Source organism: Apteryx mantelli, chromosome 28 (assembly GCF_036417845.1).
Source record: "Apteryx mantelli isolate bAptMan1 chromosome 28, bAptMan1.hap1, whole genome shotgun sequence".
Taxonomy (NCBI): Eukaryota; Metazoa; Chordata; class Aves; order Apterygiformes; family Apterygidae; genus Apteryx; species Apteryx mantelli.
Genome location: NC_090005.1, coordinates 3,453,044 through 3,476,368, shown reverse-complemented (window position 1 = coordinate 3,476,368; position 23,325 = coordinate 3,453,044). Strand labels below are relative to the sequence as shown.

At 67.9% G+C, this 23,325-nt stretch overlaps 1 protein-coding gene across 1 annotated transcript; it reads left to right on the top strand.

Moving 5' to 3' along the window:
* Positions 1-2,012: 2,012 nt before the first annotated feature.
* PPP1R9B (protein phosphatase 1 regulatory subunit 9B) lies at positions 2,013-23,227 on the top strand. Its single transcript, XM_067311790.1, has 21 exons — positions 2,013-3,377; positions 8,135-8,267; positions 8,776-8,896; positions 9,586-9,690; positions 10,362-10,497; positions 10,756-10,908; positions 11,033-11,086; positions 11,407-11,636; positions 12,085-12,181; positions 13,933-13,955; positions 14,054-14,174; positions 16,192-16,410; positions 18,219-18,270; positions 19,640-19,797; positions 20,155-20,467; positions 20,654-20,741; positions 21,028-21,102; positions 21,236-21,392; positions 21,827-21,943; positions 22,027-22,182; positions 22,810-23,227. Exons 1-21 carry the CDS (start codon positions 2,013-2,015, stop codon positions 22,963-22,965), a joined length of 4,029 nt encoding a protein of 1,342 aa, XP_067167891.1. The 3' UTR covers positions 22,966-23,227.
* The last annotated feature ends 98 nt before the right edge of the window (positions 23,228-23,325 follow it).

Here is a 23,325-nt window from a genome sequence, read left to right as displayed (position 1 = left end):
GGGGGGTGCAAGCGGGTGCAAACCCCGGTGCCGCGCCGGGACAGTGGCGGGGACCGCGCGCGCGGGGAAGGGAGGGGAAGGGAAGGGAAGGGAAGGGAAGGGAAGGGAAGGGAAGGGAAGGGAAGGGAAAGGCCCCCCCGCGCTCGGCGTGACGCAGCGGCGGGTGCTGCGAGAGCCGCGGTTTCGCCGCGGGCGGGGCGGGGGGGGGGGGGGCCCGGGCCTGGCGGCGGAAGGGGAAGGGAAGGGAAGGGAAGGGAAGGGAAGGGGGCGGCCGTGGGGGACGTCACGGCACGTCGCGGCGCGTCACGCACAAAGGGCCAGGAAGCGGCGTCGGGCGCGGGGCGGCTGCAGGGTCCTGGTGCCCTCGCGCTGCCCGGGCCGGGGGGGGCCTCTGCCCCCCGCAACGGCGGGGATGGGAGGCGAAAAGCGGTGCTCTGTGCCCTGCCCCCCCCCACCCAGCCCTTTTGGGGTGCTTTTTCCAGGAGGGGGGGGGTCCTGCCATGTTGCCAAACCTGTGGCTGGTCCCCCAGGCTGTCCCTGCCCCCCCAGCAGAGAGCGAACCCCCCCCAGTACCCGCCAAGGGAGCAGCCCCCCCGCTTTGCCGCAGGGAAACTGAGGCAGGGGGGTGCTGCCCGGCGGGTGGAGCGGGGCGCGCGCTGGCCGCGGGCCCGGCACGGCCCTGCCTCGGTTCCCCCCCCCCCCCCCACGGGTGGAGGTGACGTGGGCCGGACGTGCAGCGCCGTGCACCGCCCCAGCAGCAGACACAATTTACCGGGGGGGGGGGGCAGAAACTAATCCAGCGGTGACACGGGACACCCCAGTATGGGGTGGGGGGAACTTGTGTGCTGGGGGGACCGAAGGGTTAATGTTGACCGTGCTGCCCCCAGCAGCCCCCCGGGAGGCTGCGGGGACAACAGTCCTTGTGGCAGGCGCTGGGGGGGACAGGGACAAAAGGGAGGGACACAGGGACAGGGGGACACAGGGAGAGACCCAGGAAGGCACACAGAGACGGGGCAGGGGGACACGGGTACAAAAGCGGGCAAGACGCAGGGACAGGATGGGGGGACACAGGGACACACCTGGGACATGAGTAGAAAACTGGGGGACACGTGGACAGGACTGAAAGGACATAGGGACACTCAGGGGACATAAGGACAAAACTAGGGTGGGGGGACACAGGGACAGAGGCAGGGTGTCTTTGGGGACACATCCGGGGGAGGCCACAGAGACAAAATTGGAGGGACATGGGGACAGACCTGGGGGGCAGAACTGGGGTGGGGGGACATGGGACAAGACCGGGGGGGACACTGACACATTTGGGGGCGGGGGGGGGGGCGACAGGGGCAGGGGCCACCCGTGTGCCTGGTGGGGGACACAGGGCCAGGAGCGGGGAGGGGACACCCCGGGGCGCGGGGCTGCCTGGCCGCGGGGCGCCCCGGGTGCGTGCCGGCGGGGCGGGGGTCCGGGGATCCGAGCTGGGGGCCGCCGTCCCCCCCCCCGGGCCGGCTGCTTGGGGCGGGCCAGGCCGAAGCGAGGCCGAAGCGAGGCGGCGAGGAAGAGGAAGAGCGCGTCGCTAAGACCCAGAGGGCTCTGCGGGCAGCGGGGCGGGAGCCTGGGCGGATTGCAGACAGCAGCGAGCGGCTCCGGCTCCATCACCAGCCAGAGAGAAAGGGGAAGAGGAGGAGAAGGGAGGAAGGAAGGAGGGACGGGGCGGAGGAGGGGGGAGGAAGAGGAGAGCTCGGTCCCCCCCCCGGCTGGAAATGGCCTGACCTGCTCGCCTGCCCCCCGCAGCCGCCCCGCCGGCACCCCCCGAGCCCGCAGCCGCGGTCCAGGTGCGCGCTCCGGCCCCCCGGCAGCATCCCGCTCGGCAGCGCCCGCCCGCGATGCCCCAGTAGCCGGCGCGGGGGCCGCGGCGCGTCGGGCGGGGGGGGGCCGGGCCGGGGGCTGCCTCGGCCCCGCGGCGGCGGCGGCGGCGGCGGCGGCGGGCGATGCGGCCGGCGCCCCGGTGAAGCATGCTGAGGACGGAGGCCGCGAGCGGCGCGGCCGCCCCGGGCGGCAACGCCGCGGGCCCCGGCAGCGGCGCGGGGACCGGCGGGCTGCGGAGCGCGTCCCCGCACAGGAACGCCTACGAAGCCAGCATCCAGGCCCTCAAGACCACAAAGGATGCTGACGGCGAGGACGCCAAGAAAGCCCGGAGCAAGAAGTATGGCTCCAACGTCCACCGGATCAAGAACATGTTCCTGCAGATGGGCACGGCGCCGGGCGCCGAGGGCGCCTGCGACTTGGCCAAGGCCAAGGAGAAGCCCGTCCGCCTCTCCTTGCCCCGGGCCAGCAGCCTCAGCGAGACCATGGACCAGGGCACCCTCCTCAAGCTGGGCACCAGCGTCTCCGAGCGGGTGAGCCGCTTCGACTCGAAGCCCGACAAGCCCTTCTCCAAGCTGCAGGAGACCCGCAAGATCTTCGAGAGGAGCCTCCAGGAGAAGGAGACCACCAACAAGCTCCTGCTGCGGAAGGAGCGAGCCGGCTTCCAGGACCGAAAGCTCGACGTGGTGGTGAAGTTCAACGGCAGCACCGAGTCCTTGGACAAGCTGGACACGGAGGCCGTGTCGCCCACCGTCAGCCAGCTGAGCGCCGTCTTCGAGAAGGCCGACCTGCGCAACAACCTGCACAAGACGCCGGGCAAAGTGGGGCCGCTCAACTCCAAGCTGGTCAGCAAGCGCTCCCGGGTCTTCCTGCAGGGCCAGGACGCGGGCAAGGCGGAGAGCCGGCTGGGCGACGGCCCCGCGCTCCAGGCCCGGCTCCGGCAAGCCGAGGAGGAGAAAGGGCCAAGCAAAGGCAGCCGGCCGGCGGAGAAGGACGGAGGCAGCGCCCGGGGGCCCAGCGTGCAGGAGGTGTGCAAGATCAAGCCGGTGGAGGTGGAGGAGAGCGGCGAGTCGGAGCCGGAGCCGGAGGCGGGCGAGCGGGCGGAGGAGCCGGCGGGCGAGCCGGCGCTGCCACCGGAGCCGGCCAAGGGGGCCGAGGCGCTGCGGGCCGAAGCGCCGGTGCCCGCGGGCCGGGAGGCCGGGCGCGGGGCCGAGAAGCACCTGGAGGGGGGCGAGGAGGCCGCCTACCCCGAGGAGGCCGGCAAGGGCGAGCGGGCGGACGAGGGCGACCTGTACGACGAGTCCAAGAAGGAGGACTTCTCCGAGGCGGACCTGGTGGACATAAGTGCCTACAGCGGGCTCGGGGAGGACTCGGGGGGCAGCGGGCTGGATGAGGACGAGGAGGCCGATGGCCTCTACGAGCCCGAGTCCAGCTGCGTGGAGATCCCCGGGCTGTCCGAGGAAGAGGAGCCCGTCCCCAACCGAAAGATCCAGTTCAGCACGGCGCCCATCCAGGTAAGCCAGCCGGCGGCATCCTTCCCCGGGGGAATGACCCGGGGAGAGCCGGGAGGAACGCAGGCGTCCGGGGGCATCGCTCTGCCCCTCCGGCCTCCTCCCTCCCCTTGGGCTTTGGGCAACCTCTTGCTCCGTGTCCTGGTGCCCAGGCCTTCGCGGGCACGACGCTCCCCGGGGTGGCAAAACGCGGCCGGCTCTGGGGATGTCCCCGGGCTCGGTGGGCACTGCCGCGGTCCGGGCCGGAAGAGGGCTCCGAGATCCCAGGCCGGAGTGAAGAGCTTTGATTTGCCTCCCGCTCCCGCGCCCCAGAATAACCCTTCGGGGGTACCCGGCGGGGCTGCGGGCTGGCGGATGGCCCCGGTGCCGCGGCAGGGGGTGCAGCCCAGCCCGGTGGGACACCCGGCGCCACGGCATCCGGCCCGGCCGCACGGGGAAGGGGAACGGGGTCCTGGCATGGGGGGCGGAGGGGGGAGGGCTGCACCCTCCCGGTCCCCCCCCCCCCCACCGTGGCGGCATCGCGCCCGCTCGGCACCCCTGGCTGTGCCCTTGCGTGCGGGCGGCTCGGAGGCTGTGGCAGCGCCTGGGCCTGGGCCGCCGCTAACGAGCCGGCTAACGAAGGGCCCGGCCACCGGCGTGCCGCGGCCCCCTCCCACCCCCCCCCCCGGCGAGCAGGGGGGCGGCAGGGCCGCAGTGGGGACCCCGTGGGGGCTGTGCCACCCTGGGGACGGCAGTGGGGCGAGCGGTGACACTGCGCCCGGGCCGGGGGGGGGGGGGGGGCCCTGCATGGCTCCGCTGCCCCCCCCCAGGGCCGAAGCGCCTCCGGAAAAGGCCGGGAGCTGCCGTGCTCCAGGGAGGGGGGGATGCCCTTAAATATCTCCCGGCAAGGCAGCGGCAGCCGCCAGGCCTCCGGGCGCCCGCAGGCCACGCTGCCACCCTCTCCCCCCCACCCCTGGGGTTTTTCGGGGGGTGACACGCACAGCGTCCCCTCCCCGGAGCTGGTCCCGGCACCCCCCCGACCCGGGGGTCCCTCGGGGGCGAGGCGGCCGGGGGGGCTATTTTGGGTGCCCCCTCCCCGCCCCGCGCTGGGCACGGCTCGCTGCCCGTGCCCGTTTTCGGCGCGCGGAGGAAGTGGAGGAAGGGGAAGTGGCTGCGGCGGCACGGCTGCAGCGGGGGGGCCGGCGGGCGAGGGCTGCTCATCCCCCCCCCCTCCGGCCTGGCACAGGGACGGCTCCGGGATTCGGGGTCCCCGCCGGCCCCCCGCCGCCCCGGAGCCGCCCCGAGGCCGGTGCTGGCGAGGGCTGTCCCCGGCTCCCGGCGGAGGAGCAGGGCAGAAGGGGGCCGCGCTGCTATTTCGGGGCTTTTGCTCACGTTCGTATCCCCCCGACTGGAGGAACAGAAATTGCTTTGTGCCGGAGCTGGGTTATTTTTAGAGCCACGGCCTATATTCTGGCTCTGAGTCAGAGGCGGGTGGGTGGCCCCACCAGGGCCGGGGGGACGGGGACCGGGGTGGCCCGGGCAGGGGCCCACTGTGGCCACGGTGGCCACAGGCCGGGGAGCGCAGGGGACCTGCCCGGCCGGCCCTGGGGAAGGGTTTGCCCCAGCAACGGGGACGGCCGGGCCCTTTGGGGTGCCTGGCTCTGGGGCAGAGCGGCTGGGGGCTCCCCAGTGAGCCCAGCGTGGGAAGGGGTGGCCGGCATCGCCCCCGAACGTGCCAGGAGCTCGCTGTCCCCATCCTCGCTCCGTGGGCTGGAGGGGAAAGGCGAGGGTGCTGCTTGCACGGTGGGGATGGCACCCAGGTGTCTGGGACCCCCCATGCTTGGGGGGCACCGGTGATGGGGAGACCCCCGAGCCGGCTGCCGGCTTGGCCCGGGAGGTTGGGGGCCAGGAGAAATGCCACCCCCATCCCATGCACCCCACACACTCGGGGACGCATCCCGCCGGCCCCTTCCCTGCGGCATTTGGGATCTCCACTTGCTTTTCCCTTGAAAACTGCGCCAGGCCCCCGGCAGGTCCCAAATACCCCGAGCGCCTGGGGGGCCCGTGGGAACGAGCAGGGACACGTGCCTGCAGCTGTGGCGCGGGGCCCAGCTGGGGATGTCCGGCTCGGTGAGGTGCTGGGAGCAGACGGGTGCTGCCTGGGAAGCAGGTTGGGGACTTTGGGGACAGGGGACTGGATCCCCAGCTGGAGATGTGAGTCCCGTGCCAGGGCTCACGCAGGGATCCCCCTTCCCAGGCAATTCCCTCATGTCTCCCCAGGTGCTTTCTCCAGCGGGCACGGGAGGACAGGGCAGTCTGTGGAGGGTGACGTGCCCAGAGCCCTGCCCCGCTCATCCCCGGCACCCCTAGGTGCCACCCAGGGGGGTCCCGGCCACGCTGTGGGTCCTGCCCATCTCTGGGCGTCACCAGGCTTTGGGCGATGGCCCTTGACACTCATCCCTAATGCTTTTTGTTGCAAGGCTTTAGCAGTGCCATGTTATCCCTAATCCACTCCCCCCGGCAGCATCGCAGCCCCAGGCTGGCGGCCCTGGGGACATCTGCCGTGCTCAGGAACTGTCCCTGTCCCTGGCTGGTCTCCTGTCCAGCCTTCCCTGGGCCGCAGGGATGTGGCACCCCTGACCCTCACCTCCCGCCCTGGGCTGGCCCGGGGACTTGTTCCCAGCGCCCCATGCAATGGGGCCAGATCCTGCCCCCTGCTCCGGGCCAGGGACCGAGGGTGGCAGCTGCCCCGCATCGATTCCCTGGGCTTTGTCTGGAGGCTGCGCTGCGGCCTCGAAAAATCCCATTTGGCCCCTGTCCCTGCTCCCTCCGGGGGACTGAAGGTGGCTGGGGACCTCCTGTGTGACAGCCCTGGGGTCACTTCCCAGTGCCCAAGCCCTCGGTGCAGGGAGCAGCATCCTGCAAGCGAAGCCGCTCTGCGGCAGGGCTGTGTGGCCTCCGGCTTCCCAGCCCCATCAGGAAGAGACGGGCACGGAGGCACGGCACCGCCAGGGGCCTCCGGATGGGCAGGATGGGGGCACCGAGACCTGGGCATGGGGGCTCCTGTCTCTGAGAGGGTGGGGTGCCGGGACACGGAGCTGCCCAAATGCAGGGACCAGGGATTGCCGGTGTCACTGCTGCCTCCCTGCCTGCTCCTGCCAGGCTCAGTGGGCAGAGCTGAAGGTTAAATCCTCTGGGTGGAAACCCAGGGGAATAAGCACATCCCAAACTTCATGTGTCCTTTAAATCTCCCCCACGACAGGGACAGTGCTGGGGTTTGGCTCCTTGGGCACCGGGATGGGTGCCCAGGCCTGCACAGAGGTGCCCGGGCAGGCGTGCGGGTGCCCGGGGGTGCAAGGAAGGACAGCGGAGGTGAGGCTGGACTGAGGAAATGGCTTGCGTGTGGCTGGCTCCAGGACAGCTGGGCTGTGCCGGGCAGACGTGCTCCCCGAGGGGCTGCGAGACTGCCTCGGCACGGGGGTGGATGACCCATCCCCATCCCTCCCTCTGGCCGTGCCCCACGTCCCCCTTGGCACCCTGGCTCCTTGCTCAACACCTCATCACTGTGGCTGGATTTGAACCCGCGGCCCCGCGAGACCCGGCTGCTTCCTCTCTGCCTGTGGAGGAGTCCTCGCACAGGGTCCGTCCTTGGTCCTGCGGGGCCATTCCACTTGGGGTGACAGGAAGGGGAAAGTGAGAAGGTGATGGCCGAGAGCGGGGAATGGCTCCTGGGAAAGGGAAGGGGAATGGGAAGGGGAATGGACGACAAGGAGAGGGGTGAACAAGCCAGTGCTGCCTCCCACGAACAGGAACCTCAAACCGTGTGACACCCAAAGCAGCCAGTGCTTGTGCATCCCATCCATCCACCCATCCATCCATCCCTCCATCCGTTTGTTCTTTCACCCATCTGTCCATCAATTCACCCATCCATCTGTCCATCCATCCATCCAGCTGCCTGTTCTTCCTTCCATTTATCCATCCATCTATTCATCTATCCATCCATCCATCCATCCACCCTCCCAAACATCCATCCCTTTGTCCACCTATTGGTCCATCCATCCATCCGTCTTTCCACCCATGTGTCAATCTCCCTTTCTGTCCATCGATCCCTCCTTCCCTGAATTTGTTTGTCTGTCTGTCCCTCCGTACCTCCTTCCATTTCCCCCACACTCCTCCATCGGCCTGTCTGTCCCCCTTCCATGCGACGCGGTTGCCCTCATTTTAGCCAACCGGGGGAAAAGGTTTGAGGTGCAGGGCATGGAGCCAGCTCTGTGGGCACACAGGAGCACCCAGGGTGCCCCAATCCTGCTGCGCTTCCTCAAACTGTCCCTTGTCCAACGACATGACTTTGGAAGGGGAGTCTCTGGTGTCTCGTAGGTTCAATAACTCGAGCCCTGTGCAGGGCTCCCGGCTCCCCGGCTCTGGGAGGGCCTCTTGGAGCAGATGCTGTTGGCACAGGAGCGGCTGTGCCGAGGCAGCTAATGGATGCGTTTCCGAGCATGGCTGGTGCCAGGGGAAGGGGAAAGCAGGAGGTTACTAAGAGCCTGGTGCAGCAGAGGGAAAAATATCCCCTTTGGAGCAGCTCCATCCGTCCTTTCTCTTCTCCTGGCTGGAGCTGTAGCATGGGGTAGTGCTCAGAGAGCTGGGCTTGGCGGCTGGGGAAAATGCTGTGGCCGAAGGGATGGCAAAACGGATGCCTGTTTTGCAATTCCTTTGGCCATGGCGTTTTCCCATCCTTGGTCCACTGCCTTGGTAAATGGCTCCTTCCCACCCTCCTGAAGGTCTTCAGCACTTACTCCAACGAGGACTACGACCGCCGCAACGAGGATGTCGACCCCATGGCCGCCTCGGCCGAGTACGAGCTGGAGAAGAGGGTGGAGCGGCTCGACCTCTTCCCTGTGGAGCTGGAGAAAGGTGGGCCAGGCTGGGCTGGGGTCCCTGCATCCTCCCGGCCCCCGGCTGCCAACCTCATCCCCTGCACACCTTGCACACTCCTTGCCTTGCACATTGGGCACATGTGCACCTGGTTTGCACTTGGTGCCATGGCAGCTGTGCACACGTGGTCACACGTGTCCCCCCTGCAGCCAGCTCCACCCCGGGGCTCCCCCATGGCTGAGGCACCCAAGGGTGCCTGCGGGAGATGGGAGATGCAGCCAGCCCACTGCAGGCTCCCCAAGCAAAGGAGGTCCCCAGGCACCGGGGAAGGAGGGAGGCCAGCTGAGGCATCGTGCAGCCTCCGGGGAGAGAGAGGGGCCCCTTATCCAGCCACTGTCCATCCCTTCCCTCTCCGAGCGCTCCTCGTCTCCCGTGGCCTTGCTCTCTGCCTGTGCCTGGGCGGACGTTCCTGGCGGAGGGGCTGCTTCAGCCCCGGGTGTCCCCCGCTCGCCCGCTCCGCGAGGACACGGGCTCTCTGTCCCCACAGACTCCGAAGGGCTGGGGATCAGCATCATCGGCATGGGTGCAGGGGCCGACATGGGCCTGGAGAAACTGGGCATCTTCGTCAAGACGGTGACGGAGGGAGGGGCGGCCCACCGGGACGGCAGGTAACGGGGAACCCCGTCCCCAAGCGCCCCGAGCGCCGGGGCGGGAAATTGGACGTGGGCCCAGGCTGCTCTGCACCACGCTCCCGCACGCTTTGCTGGGAGACGTGCAATGGGAGCTCCCGACACATCCCTACCCCTCTTCCCACGTGAATGTCGGCAAGCAGTCCCCCGGACTGGTGGTCTCAGTGCTGGTGGCCACGTGGCATCCATGGGGTGACCCGCAGAGCCAGCCTGGCCGGCCGTGCCTGCAGGCCTGGCCACATGCTGGTTGCCCAGCAAGGATATAAAGCTAGGGCGGCCAGTGTGCATCCAAAAAAGCTCGCCTGGGGCTAGCAGGGAGGCAGGCAGATGTGAGCAGGGGCCAGTCAGATGTTCCCACCACCCGGGAGGAGAGCGAGGGCTGACTGGCCGGCTGGCCGGGCACCAACGCCGCGACACGTGCACACGCGTGTTTGCACATTCGCGGCGTCGAATTCCCCTTATCTGATGGCGCTGAAACCGGAGCTGCGAGCCCTATTAATAATGCAGAGGCACAAAGCGGCTGGCAGTGGCTGGGGGCACAGCTTCGCGGTGGGCTTCCTTGTCCCCGGGGCCACCCTGCGCGGGGACAAGATGCTGTTGGCCCCCGGGGCACAGGGCATGGGGCGGGAAAGGGGCCGTCCCCTCGCCGACAGCCCCCTTGTCCCCAGGATCCAGGTGAACGACCTCATCGTGGAGGTGGACGGCACTAGCCTGGTGGGGGTGACGCAGAGCTTCGCCGCCTCCGTGCTCAGGAACACCAAGGGCCGCGTCCGGTAGGGCCCGGGGGACCCCGGCGCGTCGCAGCCGTGCCCGTGGCCGACAATAGCCCATTGTCTCGGCTTCCTGCCGGCCTCAGCGCCCCGCCCCAGGCCGGGCCATGGGGCACTGGCCTTGGCCGTCACACCAGGGACCCCCCCCTCCCCATGGACTGACCCCGGACTGGGGGTGCTCGGGGGGTGGGGAGAGCCCCCAGCTGGTGCTGAGCCCCCTGAAACGCCCCTGTCCCTCCCCAACGCCCTGCCCCGTTGCGTGCCCCCATAGCTTTCCTCTCCCAGGCCATGCTGCGCCCCCCCCGTAGCACCCCCTGCCCTGCATCCTGCTCCCCAAAATACACCCACAACCTATCCTCTGCCCCCCTAGTACTCTCTGCCCCCCAACCTGCCCCCCACAACACCCCAGGATCCCCCCAGCCCCTAACCCAGCACCCCTGCTCATCTGCCCCCCCCCAATCACCAGTGCCCCTGACACCCCTCCCTGTCCTGCCCTTGGGTCCCCTGACACCCCCATCCCTCGCTGCGCTGTGGGGCTGCCCCCTCCCCATCCTTCCCGAGGGCTGGTGCCACTGCTGCAGGAGCACTGTGTTTCCTAGCGGGGGTGTCCCCCACTGAGCTGCCCGGGTGTCCCCTGGGTGTCCCCTGGCTGAGCCACCCGGGTGTCCCTGCAGGTTCCTCATCGGGCGGGAGAAGCCGGGTGAGCAGAGCGAGGTGGCCCAGCTGATCCAGCAGACCCTGGAGCAGGAGCGGTGGCAGCGGGAGATGATCGAGCAGCGGTACACCCAGTACACCGAGGAGGATGAGGAGGTGAGGGGGACGGCTCCGCTGTGGGGCAGGGGGATGAGGGCCCTCATGACCTGCATCAGCCTCCCCAGCTTTGAGGGCAGAGGATTCAGCAAGGAGGGGACAGATGTGGCCCTCCCCCTGTCTGATAGGGGTTCCTGTGACTCAGTTTCCCCTGTGGAGAGCAGGGTGCAGAGCTGTGTTTCGGGGGGGGGAGGAGGTGTTGGGGGGTGCGGGGCTGTGGGGCCGCCCCGTACCAACTCTGCTCTATGCCTGCCACAGACGGGCGAATACGCCACAGATGAGGAGGAGGAGATGAGCCCCATGTTCCCCAGCAGTGAGATGGCCATTGAGGTCTTTGAGTTGGCTGAGAACGAGGACACGCTCTCCCCCGTGGAGATGGACCCCGAAAAGCTGGTGCACAAGTTCAAGGAGGTGAGGGGGGTGCAGGGGCTGGTGTGTGTGGATACGGGCACACGTGTGGGACCCGCGCTGGGGACGCCAGCTGGCTGTGCCCGGTCTGTCCCCATGCCGTGCGAACACCCTACTCTTCTCCCAGCTCCAGATCAAGCACGCCGTCACCGAGGCCGAGATCCAGCAGCTCAAGAGGAAGGTAAGTGGGACTCCGGGGTGTCCAGGCTCTGGCACAGCAGCAGGGCTCTGTGCCAGGGCCCAGGCACCACCATCCTCCCTGGGCCTGATCCCCCTTATCTCCCCAATTCCCCAAGGACCTCCATCTCCCTGATCCCCTCCTAGCTCCCCAAATCTCCCCCCGGATCCCTAACGCCCCAGTGCCATGCTGGGTTGTGCCATGTCATGCCCGCTCTCTGGCTATGCCATGCCGTGCCATACCGTGCCGTGCCATACCATGCCGTGCTGCGCCGTGCCTTGTCCTGCTTCGTGGGGCCAAGCCCTGAGCCCACTGTCCCCCAGCTGCAGTGCCTGGAGCAGGAGAAGGCCCGGTGGCGGGCCGAGAAGGCCCAGCTGGAGCAGAGCGTGGAGGAGAACAAGGAGCGGATGGAGAAGCTGGAGGGGTACTGGATGGAGGCGCAGAACCTGTGCCAGGCCGTGGATGAGCACCTCAAGGAGACGCAGGCCCAGTACCAGACCCTGGAGCGCAAGTACAGCAAGGCCAAGAGGCTCATCAAGGAATACCAGCAAAAGTGAGGGCAGGGCAGCACCCGTCCCTGGGCATGGACCATCCCCTAGGCACAGACCATTCCCTGGGCACGGACCATCCCCTGGGCACCAACCCCTTCCCAGGCACCACTCGTCCCTGGGCACAGTTCCTTTCCTGGGCACAGAACATCCTCTGGGCATGGACCATCCCATGGGCATGGCCCACCACCTGGGCACAGACCATCCCCTGGGCACAGACCATCCCTTGGGCGCAGACCCTCCCTTGGGCACCAACCCCTTCCCAGGCACCACTCATCCCTGGGCCCGGATCCTCCCCTGGGCATGGTCCCTCCCTGAAGCCCCGACTCCTGGGGTCCCCCCGTGTCACCCTGGCTGGGCGCAGGTCCCTTCTCCAGTGCCTGGCTCTCCCGGGCCCCCCTGCCCTGGCTTTGCCCCGGTGCGGGGCAGGCGCTGACGGCACCGTGCCCGCAGGGAGATCGAGTTCCTGAAGAAGGAGACGGCTCAGCGGCGCGTGCTGGAGGAGTCGGAGCTGGCCCACAAGGAGGAGATCGAGAAGCTGCAGGAGAAGGTGGGCACCGGGCGCCGGGACGCGGGCTGCCCCTGAGCCCCGTCGGCACCGCTCCGGCCGCCCGGGGCACGGCCGGGCACCGCCGCTCCCGCCCCGGAGGGCCCGGCTCCCGCCTCGCCCCGCTCCAGTCGCCGCATCCCACAATGGATCGCAGCCGATCTGCTCCCAGCACTGGATCCTGCAACGGATCGCAGTGGATCTGCTTGGGGCGCTGGCTCACTCCTGATCCTCTTCTGGCTGCGGCATCCCAGAATGGATCACAGCAGATCTGCTTGGGTGCTGGCTCGTGCCTGGTCTTGCTCTGGGCACTGGATCCCACATTGGATCACAGTGGATCTGCTTGGGCACTGGCTCACACTGGATTGTGCTCCAGGCACTGGATCCCATACTGGGTCACAGTGGATCTGCTTGGGTGCTGGCTCACACCGGATTGTGCTCCAGGCACTGCATCCCACACTGGATCACAGTGGATCTGCCTGGGTGCTGGCTCACATCTGATCCTTCTCCTGGCACTGAATCCCACATTGGATTGCAGTGGATCTGCCTAGGTTTTGGGTCACAATGGATCCTGCTTCAGGGTCCTACATCCCATAAGGGATCGAAAGAGATCTTCTTGGGCACTGGATCCCAGGATGCTTGTGCTGGATCCCACAGTGGCTCCTGGTAGTTCTGCACAAGGCACTGGGTCACACTTGATCCTATATTGGGAGTTGGATCCCATGCTGGTCATGCTGGATCCCACACCAGATCACACTGGATACCATGCTAGCTACACTGGATCCTCCCCCAGCGGGTCAGGCCAGAGCTGTGCTGGGTCATAGCAGATCCTCTGCTGGGTCACACCGGATTCCCTGCTACACGCGGGACCTGGACCGCCCGGGGTGCCTGGGCAGGTCTCCGGGGAACGCAGCGTGCGGCCGGGCACGCGCCGGACCCCGGCAGCCCCCCTGCTCGCGCAGGCCAGGCCGGCGGATCCCAGTGCCGCGGGGTCGGGATGATCCTGGGGGGGCCCGGGCAGCCCCACGCCCTCTGCTCACCCTGCGGGACGGTCGGAGCAGCGGCGGGGGGGACTTGCCAGGCTGGGGGGCACCAGGGCCCAGGAAGGCACCCCCGGCCGGGCCAGCCGGCACAGGGACCCCCCCCCCCCCCGCCTCATCCCCCACCCCAGCAGAGCCCCCAGTGTCCCCCTCATACCTTCCTAAAATCACCCCTAAAAATGCCCTTCCCATGTCCCACGGCAACTCACCCACCGCCTTCCTGCAGCCCCCTGCTCCACTCCGGCCCCCCCCCAACCTGGCCCTGTGCCCCCTACCCGCCTCTGTGCCCCCAGCCTGACACTGTGCCCCCCACACGTGGCCCTGAGCTCCCTGCCAGGTGCCGTCACCCTGGACCCCCCCCCCCCCATTGCTGTGTGTACCCCAGCCCTGTGCCCCCTGCCCAGCCTGTCCCCCATTGTGTCTCCCCGACCGTGTCCCCCCCCCCCAGCCCAGTTTTGTCCCCCACCGCCCTACCCCTGGCCCTCCGCTCCTGGCCCATCCTGTCCCCCCATCCCTGTGCCCCCCTCCTGTCCCCCTCCAGGCCCTCGTCCTCTTCCCCCAGCCCTGTGCCTCCCACCACCCCAGTGTCGTCACATCCCGTCCCCCTTGTCCTGTCCCCCCCCCCAGTCCTGTGCCCCCCACCCTGTGTCTCTCAGCCCCGTGCCCCCAGCCCCGCCGGCCCCGCTGAGACCTCTCCCCTTTGCTGTTTTTCAGATCTCCGAACTGGAGGCCAAGCTGCAGACTTTGAAAAATTCCAACCCGACTTAAACCACCCTCAAACCACAGCGATTTTTGGGGGGGGGGGGCCAGGGGCTTTCCCCCCCTCTCCTCCCAGCCCCATCCCCACCTTCCCACCCCTTCCCCTCCGGGGAGGAGACGAGACCCCCCGCCAAGGCCACCTGGTGCCCCCCACCTCCCCTCGGGGGCACAGAGACAGCAGGGAGGTCCGGCTGGGGGTGCGTCTCTGGGGGGCTGCTGGGGGGGGGGGCGGACACCCCGCGTTCGTGTCTGTGTCCAATGTGAGTCTCGTGGTAACGTGATGGACCAATCGGGGGGGCACAGCCCCCCCCACACCTCCCCCTCCCCAAACTCACCCTCCTCTTCATCCGACCCCCCCCCCTCCGGACACAGATCGAGATAAAGAGCTGGCACCCCTGTTTGACGCTGGAGGGGGGCAGGCAGAAATGCCTCCCCCCCCCCCCAAATGTGAGCCATACTGGGGAGCAAAGGGGGGGTACACTGGAAACGCCCCCCATCCCCAGCTACTCCTCTTGGGACTCACCTGGAGCATCAGCGCGGGGGGGGGGGGGGGGGAGCTCGTTTCCTTTGGGTGCACGGTGCTGGCCAGACCCCCCCACCCGGCGGACTCGACCCTGGCACCGGGCCGGCTCCGGAGCAAGGTGCCCACGTCGGGTTCGGCACATGGTGCCCAGGACGCTTTGGACCTTCGACATGGGGTTGAGGGGGGGAAATCTGCTCCCCCCACTCCCCAAAGTGCCACCACCGTTGGACGTAAAGGACATGACAGCCCTTTGCCAACCTCTGCCTTTGCCAACCTCTGCAACGGGCATGGCGGGGGGACGCCGGCTCCCAAAGCAGCCCCCCCCAGGGACATGGGAGCTGCTTGGCACCCCGGCTGCATGGACACGGACAGCGAGGCCACAGGGCAGCGAGGCCACCCGTCTTGGTGCCACTGGTCTCCCCTAGCACCCGCCACCGGCGTCCCCGAGCCCAGGGCTCTTTTGCCTTCCCTTGGCAGAGGGGACATGGGGGACCCGCGCCCCGTCCCCCGGGCGCTTACGGGACGGGGCTCCCCTCTTTGGTCCCTCTGCCTCTCTGGTGTGCAAGCGACGCCAGGAGGAGGGTGAGAGACCACGAAGCCTTCCCCCGCCAACTGTAAATACCCCCCCCCCCAAAAAAAATCACAGTATTTCTCTGGGGCTGGGATATCCCCCCCCACTGCCACTGGCCAAACCCACCGGGTCACTGGGGCCCCTGCCCTGGGACACGTCCCCCTCCCCTAATCCCAGGGGAAACCCTTTAATTTTGTTTCTATTTTGGACCCCCCCCCCCCCAAGTACTGAGTCTCCGACAGTAACTGGATGTGGGGGCAACTGGGAGCCAGAGTTGGTTATACAGGGACGGGGAGGAGGGGGGCACACGGGGGTGTTGGGGAGGGGGAGGGGGTCCGACTGGATTGGAGCCACTTTGGGGATGGGGGAGTATTTAAGGGGGGGGTGGGAGCGAGAGCCCCGGGGGGGTCCTGGGGTTATTTAATCTCACACGTATACCTGTGGGTGTATATACTATATATATATGTACGTATGTATGTACTGGTCCTCGTTTTGTAATGCAATGTCCTCTCATCCCGTCATATCGATAAATACAGCCTCATTGTCTCGGCCGGGCCTTATTCCGCCCCCCCCCCCCACACACTGCCTGGCGGGGGCGACTGGGGGCACTGGGGGGACTGGCCGACGCGGGGGGCACCGCAGGGCCAGTGTTGCCGTGGGGGCACTGGAAGAAGGGGGAGGCACCGGGGCATGGTCTGACTGGGGGCACTGGGAGGACTGGGGTACTGAGAGGGGGGTCTAGGGAAAACGGGGGGGGTACCAGGAGGAGGCAGAGCCACTAGCACGCGTGTGCGTACGTGCGCACCCGTGTGCGTGTGCCTGCGTGTGTGTATCCGTGTGCGTGTGTGCGCGCACACGCGTGTGTGCATGCCTGCGTGTGTGCATGCATCCGCATGTGCACGTGCGTGTGTATGAGTGTGTCTGTGTGTGCAAATGAACGTGTGTGTGTGCGTGTGTGCGTGCGTGGGGGTGCGCGGCGCGGGTCGGGCCGGGCCGGGCCGGCGCTGTCCGTTCAGCACCACGGCGCGGTGCTCGGCGCTGCGCACGGCGCCCCGCGGGCCGGCGCTGTCCGTTCAGCACCACGCCGCGGTGCTCGGCGCTGCACACCCGCGCCGTGTAGGCGGGGCGCGGCGCGGCGGCTGATCCCGGCCCACCCCCGGCCCCGGCCGCTTCCGGGTTCCTGTTCCCCCCCCCCTCCCCCCCCGCGGCCCCCGGCCCGGCGGGGTGGCCCGGCTCTGCGGCGCCCTCGGCTCGGCCCGGCCCGGCTCCCCGGCGCCCTCGGCCCGGCTCGGCCCGCGGCCCGGCGGCGGGAGGCGCCCAGGATGCCCGAGGAGCGCGGGTGAGTGGGGGAGGGCAGGGCGTAACCCCGGGACAGGCCCACACCCGCTACAGCATCCCTCCGGTACAGCATCTCCACCCCCCGGTACAGCACCCACCCTCGCTACAGCATCCCTCCGGTACAGCATCCTCCCCGCCCCCGGTACAGCATTCCTCCCCGGTACAGCTCCCCCCCCCCCCCCCCCGGTACGGCATCCCCATCCCCCGGTACAGCACCCACCCCCGCTACAGCATCCCTCCGGTACAGCTCCCTCCCCCCCGCCCCGCACAGCACCCCCCCCGCCCCCGGTACAGCATCCCTCCACGGTACAGCCCCCAGCCCCGGTACAGACCCCCAGCCTCGGGACAACATCCCCTGTAGAGCCCCCCCCATCCCCAGTACGGCATCCCCCCCCCCCCCCCGCTACACCATCACCCCCGGTTACGGCCCTCCCCGGTACAGCCTCCCTCCCCTGTGCGGCCCCCCGGTACAGCCCCCCATCAATTGTACCGTCCCCTCCCGGCAATGTTCCCCCCCCCCAGCATTGCCCACCCCCGCTATAGCGCCCAGCCCTAGTACTGCCCCTCGCCTTGCTTAGCTGTGCTGGGGAAGGATCAAAGCGGGGGGGCTTGGAGGGGCCCTGGGGGGCAGCAGGTGTTTTGGGGGGCTGGATATGGCTCTGATCCCCCCCCAGACCCCCCCCCCATGATGCTGCCAAGGTATTAGCAACCCCCTCCCACTGCGAGACACTGCAAAGGGGGCCCTATTAGATGCCTCCCAGGCCTGCTCTTACCCCACCTCCCCCTTCTAACACCCAGGGGGGAGGAATGGGGGGGGCTTCTCCCTGGCCCCATACTGGGAGGACCATCTGTGTCTTCCCCTCAAGAGGGGTTTGGGGGCTCTTGTTTGGGGGAGGCTCAGTTTTATCCCTCTCTTTTGCAAGGAAGTGGCCTCAGCTCCAGTGACAGCCCCAAAATCTGGGGGGTACCCCAAGTGGTGGTGGTGGTGGGGGGGGGGTTAACACAGGAGGATCTGGGGGGAAGGGAACTCTGCAACGGGCCCTGTCCCAATCCACACCCCCTCTCCTCCATCGGGATGCTTTTTCTGGTGGGGAGGTGAACCCCAAATCTCCCGTTCCCTTGGGATGTGGGGTGGTCAGCATTATCCGGCCCTACAGCCCTTCCCACCTCCAAGCCCTTGGGCTCCCCCCTTCCGGGGTGTGGGGGGGTGATGCCTCCATCCCAGACCAAACATGGGGGAGGGGAAAGGAGAGAAACGGATGTTGTCCCCTGTCCTGAGGGCCCCTATGCCCCCCTCAGGCCCCCCCCAACTGATGCTGGAGAGACCAAGGGCATAGGGGGACACCGGGATCACTGCGCAGGCAGGGCTGGCATGGGGGGGCATCCTTCCCACCCCAACTTGCAGAGCGTCCCGGTGGGAAGGGAGCTAGGGAGTCCCCAGGAGGGGCCGGGGGGGGGGGTGGGAAGAGCTGTGGCGCCTGTCCTTGCCCCACCGGGAGGGTGACAGCTTGACTGGGGGAGGGAGCTGCTGCTTGGGGAGCCGCAGGTCAAGGCTGGCATGGGGGGGAGTGAACAGTGGCCCCATGCCAAGAGGAGACATATGGGGGGGGCACATCAGCACACCCCTCCATCCCCCCTGCACAGAGTGGGAGGCAGGATCAGGCCTGGAGGCCTCAGTATTGGGGGGGGGGGGGTGGCAGGGCTGGACACTTGGATTCCCTTCCCTGCTTCCCCTTGCCCCCCAGCCCAGCAGCCCCCCCGACCCGGCATGGGGTCCCCCCCTCTCTGACTGCCCCTTCTCCCCCCCAGCTCTGTCTCACCATGTCGGTCTCCAAGCTGCAGGACGTGGATGAGGTTTTTGGTGAGTCCCTGTGGGCGTTGCACCCCCAGAAAGGTGCCCCCCCCCCTTTCCCTCTGGCCCCCAGACCCATGGACACAGCACAGGGGCCTGCCGGGGTGCAGTCCCACAGCCCTTGTGGGGGCTCAGGCCCAGCCATGGGGCTCTGCACCCCCCAGCCCCCCCCCCAGCCTCCCGTCCCCTCAATGCCTTCCTACCTGTCAGCAACGAGGTGAGCAGGGAAACTGAGGCTGGGGAGGGGGAGCAGGAATCACCCCAGAGCTGCGCACAGGGACATGTACATGGGAGCGGGAACGTGGGACACATAGGGACGTTCAGACACAAGGGTACGAGCACAGGGATATGCATAGGGGCAGGGGGGTGTAGGGACACGTGTGGGGCGCACAGACACACGGCTATGGGCACATGGCTATGCATAGGGGCACAGGGACACAGACACGGAGACACGCACAGGGCACAGGGACACACAGAGACATGTGTCCCAACGGGACCACGCTGATGGTTGGGGCTGGAGCATGAGATGTCCAAGCGGAGGCTGAAGCTGGGTTCATTCGGGCAGAGAAGGGCAGGCAGCAGGCGCTGGGCCACTCCTGCCTGCAGCACTATGGGGACAGTGGGGCCAAACCCCTCAGCGGATGGCCGGAGCGCATCAGGGCAATCCCAGAGCTTTCTCCTGGTGTGGGGTAGACCTGGGACAGGCCCAGGTGACGGGGACACTGTCCTCAGGGACACTCAAGGCAGATGAGCCTGGGGAGCCCCATGGTCCTCATTCTGCCTTTGGCCTCTGCCAGCTCCTCTCCCTGCCCTGGCTATGGCCAGGGCTGCCTGCACCACGGGCACTGGGGCCCCACGTGCTGGGCGTCTCTTTGAACACTTCTCTCTGTCCCTCTGTTCCTTGTCCCATCTCCACCGGGATCCCCCATCCATCTCCCCAATGCTCCCCTACCCCTGTCCCCCCCATCCCATCCCCACCGGGATCCCCTATCCGTCCCCTGATACTCTTACCCTGCCTCCGTGCCCCTTTGCCTCTCTCCCATTTCCACTGGCCTGGCCTTCTCTCTGTGTCCATCTGTCCATCCATCCCCGCAACACTCTCCCATCTCCACTGGGGTCCCCATGTCCTCCCATCCGTCTGCCCATCTGTCTCCCACAATGTTCTCCCATCCCCATCTCCTTATCCCTACCTGTGCATCCATCCATCCATCCCTTCTGGTCTCCTTGTCCCTGCCTGTTTGTCCATCTGTCCCCCTCTACCTGTCCTACTCGTTGATCTCTCCATCCCTACCCATCCATCCGTCTATCCATCCCCATCTCCCTGTCCGTCTGTCCACCTGTCTCTCTCTCTCTGCCCCGGTCTCTCTTTCACCCCCAGATTTTACCGCTGTGGTTCCAGAGACGCAGCGGCTCGACAGCAGCTTGCAGAAGGCCCGAGCTCGGCTCCTAGCCAAGGGCCGGCGGCACCGGCCATCCCGCTCCCGCCTGCGAGACAGCGCCAGCTCCACCGAGGGTGAAGAGGGGCCCGAGCGGAGGGTAAGTCCCATGGGCAACCATGCGGGGGGGGGACCCTGGCTGAGCCGACGGGGTGCTGGGCCCTGCCACAACCTGGGCACCCACGGGAGTCCCAGGGGGTTTAGGGGGGCCTGATCAGGGGTGGCCATAGGGGAGCTGGGGGGCGCTGGGGGGGAGCTCAGTGGGGGACACATGCTGGGGACCTGGGGTAGGTACTTGAGGACGGAGCACGGGGATGTGCAGCAAGGGCCCCATGGGGCAGTTTGAGGGGACCCCCAGGGGGATGGGTGGGGGCAGGAGGGGGGGGGAGGCAGATACAGACAGTCCCTGGGGGGCTGCAGGGGCCTGACCCCCCCCAAATCCCCTGTGCCCCCCCAGGGAGCCGAGGGCAGCGGCAGCCCCGCGGCCGGGAGGCGCTCGCCGGGCGGCTGCTCGCCCCCGGCCTCGTCCCCGCTCTCGGCCGCGTCGCCCTTCTCCCGCGGCACCGAGTTCTCCTTCGAGGCCTCGGCCGTGCGGCGGGCGCTGGGGGACCCCGAGGGCCCCTCACCGCCCCTCAGCCGCTACCGGCCCCTCACCAACGCCTCGTCCCAGGAGGGGCTGGCGGGCACCCCCTCGCCCAAGTCCTGCCACAGCTCCGACAGCTCGCCCGGCTTCGCCCGCCGCGATGCCCGGCCCCAGCGGCACAGCGAAGGTGAGCGCCCGCTCCGTCCCCCATCCCTTCCCTGGCCCCCCCCCCCCCGGGCTGGGGGCAACGGGGGGTCCCCGGCAGAGGACTGGCCCATGCCGTGGCCTTGGCAAAGCCTCCTCCTGCCATTGCCAGGGACCCCTGGCACCACGCGTGGGGGATAGTGGGTGACCCCCCCTCCTCCTCCTGCAGATGACAGCCGGGACATGAGTCCCCCTGAGCCGGCCAGCCCCACCGTGGGGCTGGATAAGAAAACACGGAGGAAGTTCCTGGATCTGGGGTGAGTCCTGGCCCTGGGGAGGGATGGATGGAGCATCGGGTAGCTGGATAGAGGAGCAGATGGAAGGGTGTGGGTGGGGAGGGATAGATGGATGGATGGAGAGACGCACAGAGGGATGGAAAGATGGAGGAATAGATGGAGAGATGGAAAGGTGGAAGGACACATGGATGGACAGAGAGACACACTGGCTGGGTGGCCAGCGGGGGAGCACAGCCCTCGGGGCACCTCGCTCTCCTCCCGCCTGGACCCCTGAGCCCCAGCCGCCCCGCGACTCCCTCTCCCGCAGGGTGACCCTCCGCCGGGCGTCCTCCAGCAAGAGCAAGAAGGAGAAGGGGAGCAACCGCCTGTCCATGGGCAGCAGGTAAGGGGGGCCCGGGACCCGTGGCAGCCCCGGGATGCAGGGGGGGGCTGCCTGGCCCCCCGCAATAGCCCAGGGAGGGGGTCGAGGTGGCCCCATGGGGCACAGGGAACCCCTAACGTGGCTCTGTCCCTAGGGAGGCGGCGGAGGGCTCCGGCCGCCCCTCGGGCTCGCCCTTCCTGCCCTTCTCCTGGTTCTCGGACAGCGCGAAGGGCTCGGCCTCCCCGGGCGCCGCTTCGCCCGCCGGCTCGCCCCGGCACGAGGGCCTCAGCCCCGCCAAATCTGCCTCCCAGGTCAGTGCCCGGGGATGGGGGCACCCACAGGGCTGGGTGACTATAGGGGAGGGCATGGGAGCCCTATCAGGTTAGGAAGCTATAGGGGAGGACATCACAGCACCTATGAATCTAACTATAGGGAAGGAAGTAGAGCACTATAGGGCTGGAGAGCTATAGGGGAGGGTGTCAAAGTCCTATAGGGTCAAGATAGCTCTAGAAGGTGGCAGAGCCATATAGGAGAGTATAGCTCTATGGGAGAGTATCAGAGCCCCTTAGGGCTGAGATAGCTATAGGAGCAGGTACTTAGCTGGGAGGGTAGGGGGCCCATAGGGACAGGGTGCTATAGGCTGGTGTGGGAGCTCCATAGGGGCAGGTTGCTATAGGCTGGTGTGGGAGCTCCATAGGGGCAGGTTGCAGGGTCAGCTCTGCCCTCCCGTCTCCTGCTGCCCCAGGAATCGACGCTGAGCGATGACTCCACGCCGCCCAGCTCCAGCCCCCGGCTGCCCAGCGGCACGGCCGACACCAAGTGCTCCTACCCTTATCACACCCTGTCGCAGTCCTCGGACGAGGTGAGCCCCGGGGACCCCGCTGCCGTGACCCCACAGCTTCCCTGCTCTGCTCCCCCCGCCTAATCCTGGCCCCCTGTGCTCAGTTCCTGGACGAGCCCCCCGGAGCAGCCGCGAGCTGGACGTGCCAGCAGGTTGGGCAGTGGCTGGAGAGCCTCAACCTGGAGCAGTACGTGGATGAGTTCTTGGCCCATGGGGTCGATGGTCCCCGGCTCCTGCACCTCGATGGCGCCAAGCTCAAGGTACAGGGGTGGGCATCCTTTACCTCTGCTGGGGTGCAGGGGGTTCTAGGTACCCCAACAGGTTCAGTTACAGAGCAAGAGGTTCTAGATCTCAATGGGTTGCTCCACAGGACAAGGAGGGGTGGGTGAGCTCTCGATATCCCAACAGGCCTATTCATAGGGCAAGAGGTTCTGGAGGTTCTAGGTACTTCAATGGGCTGCTCCACGGGGCAGGTCTGGGTGGGTTCAAGGTACACCAATGGTCTGGTCCATGGGGCAGGAGGCATGTGGGGTTCTAGGTACCCTGTTAGACTCCTCCCCGGGACAAAAGGCTCAAGGCAATCCCACAGGCTGGTCCAGGGAGTAGGAGGTGGAGGGTCGTTCCATGTATCCCAACAGTCCGGTCAAGGGGGCAGGAGGCATATGGGGGGCAGTTCTAGGTACCCCAAAGGGCTGGTGCACAGGGCAGAAGGTGTAGGGTTTTAGGTACCTCAACAGCATGATCCACAAGACAAGTGGTGCAGAGGGGCTCCAGGTACCCCAAAGGGTCAGTCCATAGGGCAGAAGGTGCAGGGAGGTCCTGGCACCCCCAGGCCAGGGAGAGGGCCGCATCCATCCCCAGAGGCCAGCGCTCACATGTCCCGGCAGGCGCTGGGTGTGGGCAGCTCGCAGGACCGCGCGGTGCTCAAGCGGAAGCTGAAGGAGCTGAGCCTGGCAGTGGAGAAGGAACGCAAGGCCCAGGAGAAGGCGGAGAAGCAGCGGGAGAAGCAGAAGAAGAGAGACCAGGAGCAGCGGAGGAGCTAGGGGGGGCCAGGAGCGCCCCAGCACCCCTTCCCCTGCCTGCAGCCCCCGGGACGCCCGGGGGGCACCGGACTCCGGCACGGGACACGCCAACCGTGGCGAAGGGACCGTGGCGCCAGGCCAAGACGAGCACAGAGCGGCACGTGCCCCCCTCCTCTTTCTGCCCACTCCCTGCCTGCCCCCTCCACCCCACGGGCACAGACCGGGGCCTGGGTCCCTCTTCCGGATGCAAATGGCACGTCAGCCCCCACCCTGTCCCCCCCCCTCCCAGCTGCCCCTCCACCCCGGCCCCCACCCCCCGGCGCGGTGCGGCACCGGCCGAGGACAGCGCATGGCCTGACGCCCCCGGACGCGCGCAGCCCG

Excerpts from the sequence above, each read along its gene's own strand:
- PPP1R9B (XM_067311790.1), top strand. The coding sequence starts at position 2,013 with ATGCTGAGGACGGAGGCCGCGAGCGGCGCGGCCGCCCCGGGCGGCAAC. Across the intron at positions 3,378-8,134 it reads TCAGCACGGCGCCCATCCAG|GTCTTCAGCACTTACTCCAA; the intron begins GTAAGCCAGCCG and ends ACCCTCCTGAAG. Across the intron at positions 21,103-21,235 it reads CGCCTGTCCATGGGCAGCAG|GGAGGCGGCGGAGGGCTCCG; the intron begins GTAAGGGGGGCC and ends CTCTGTCCCTAG.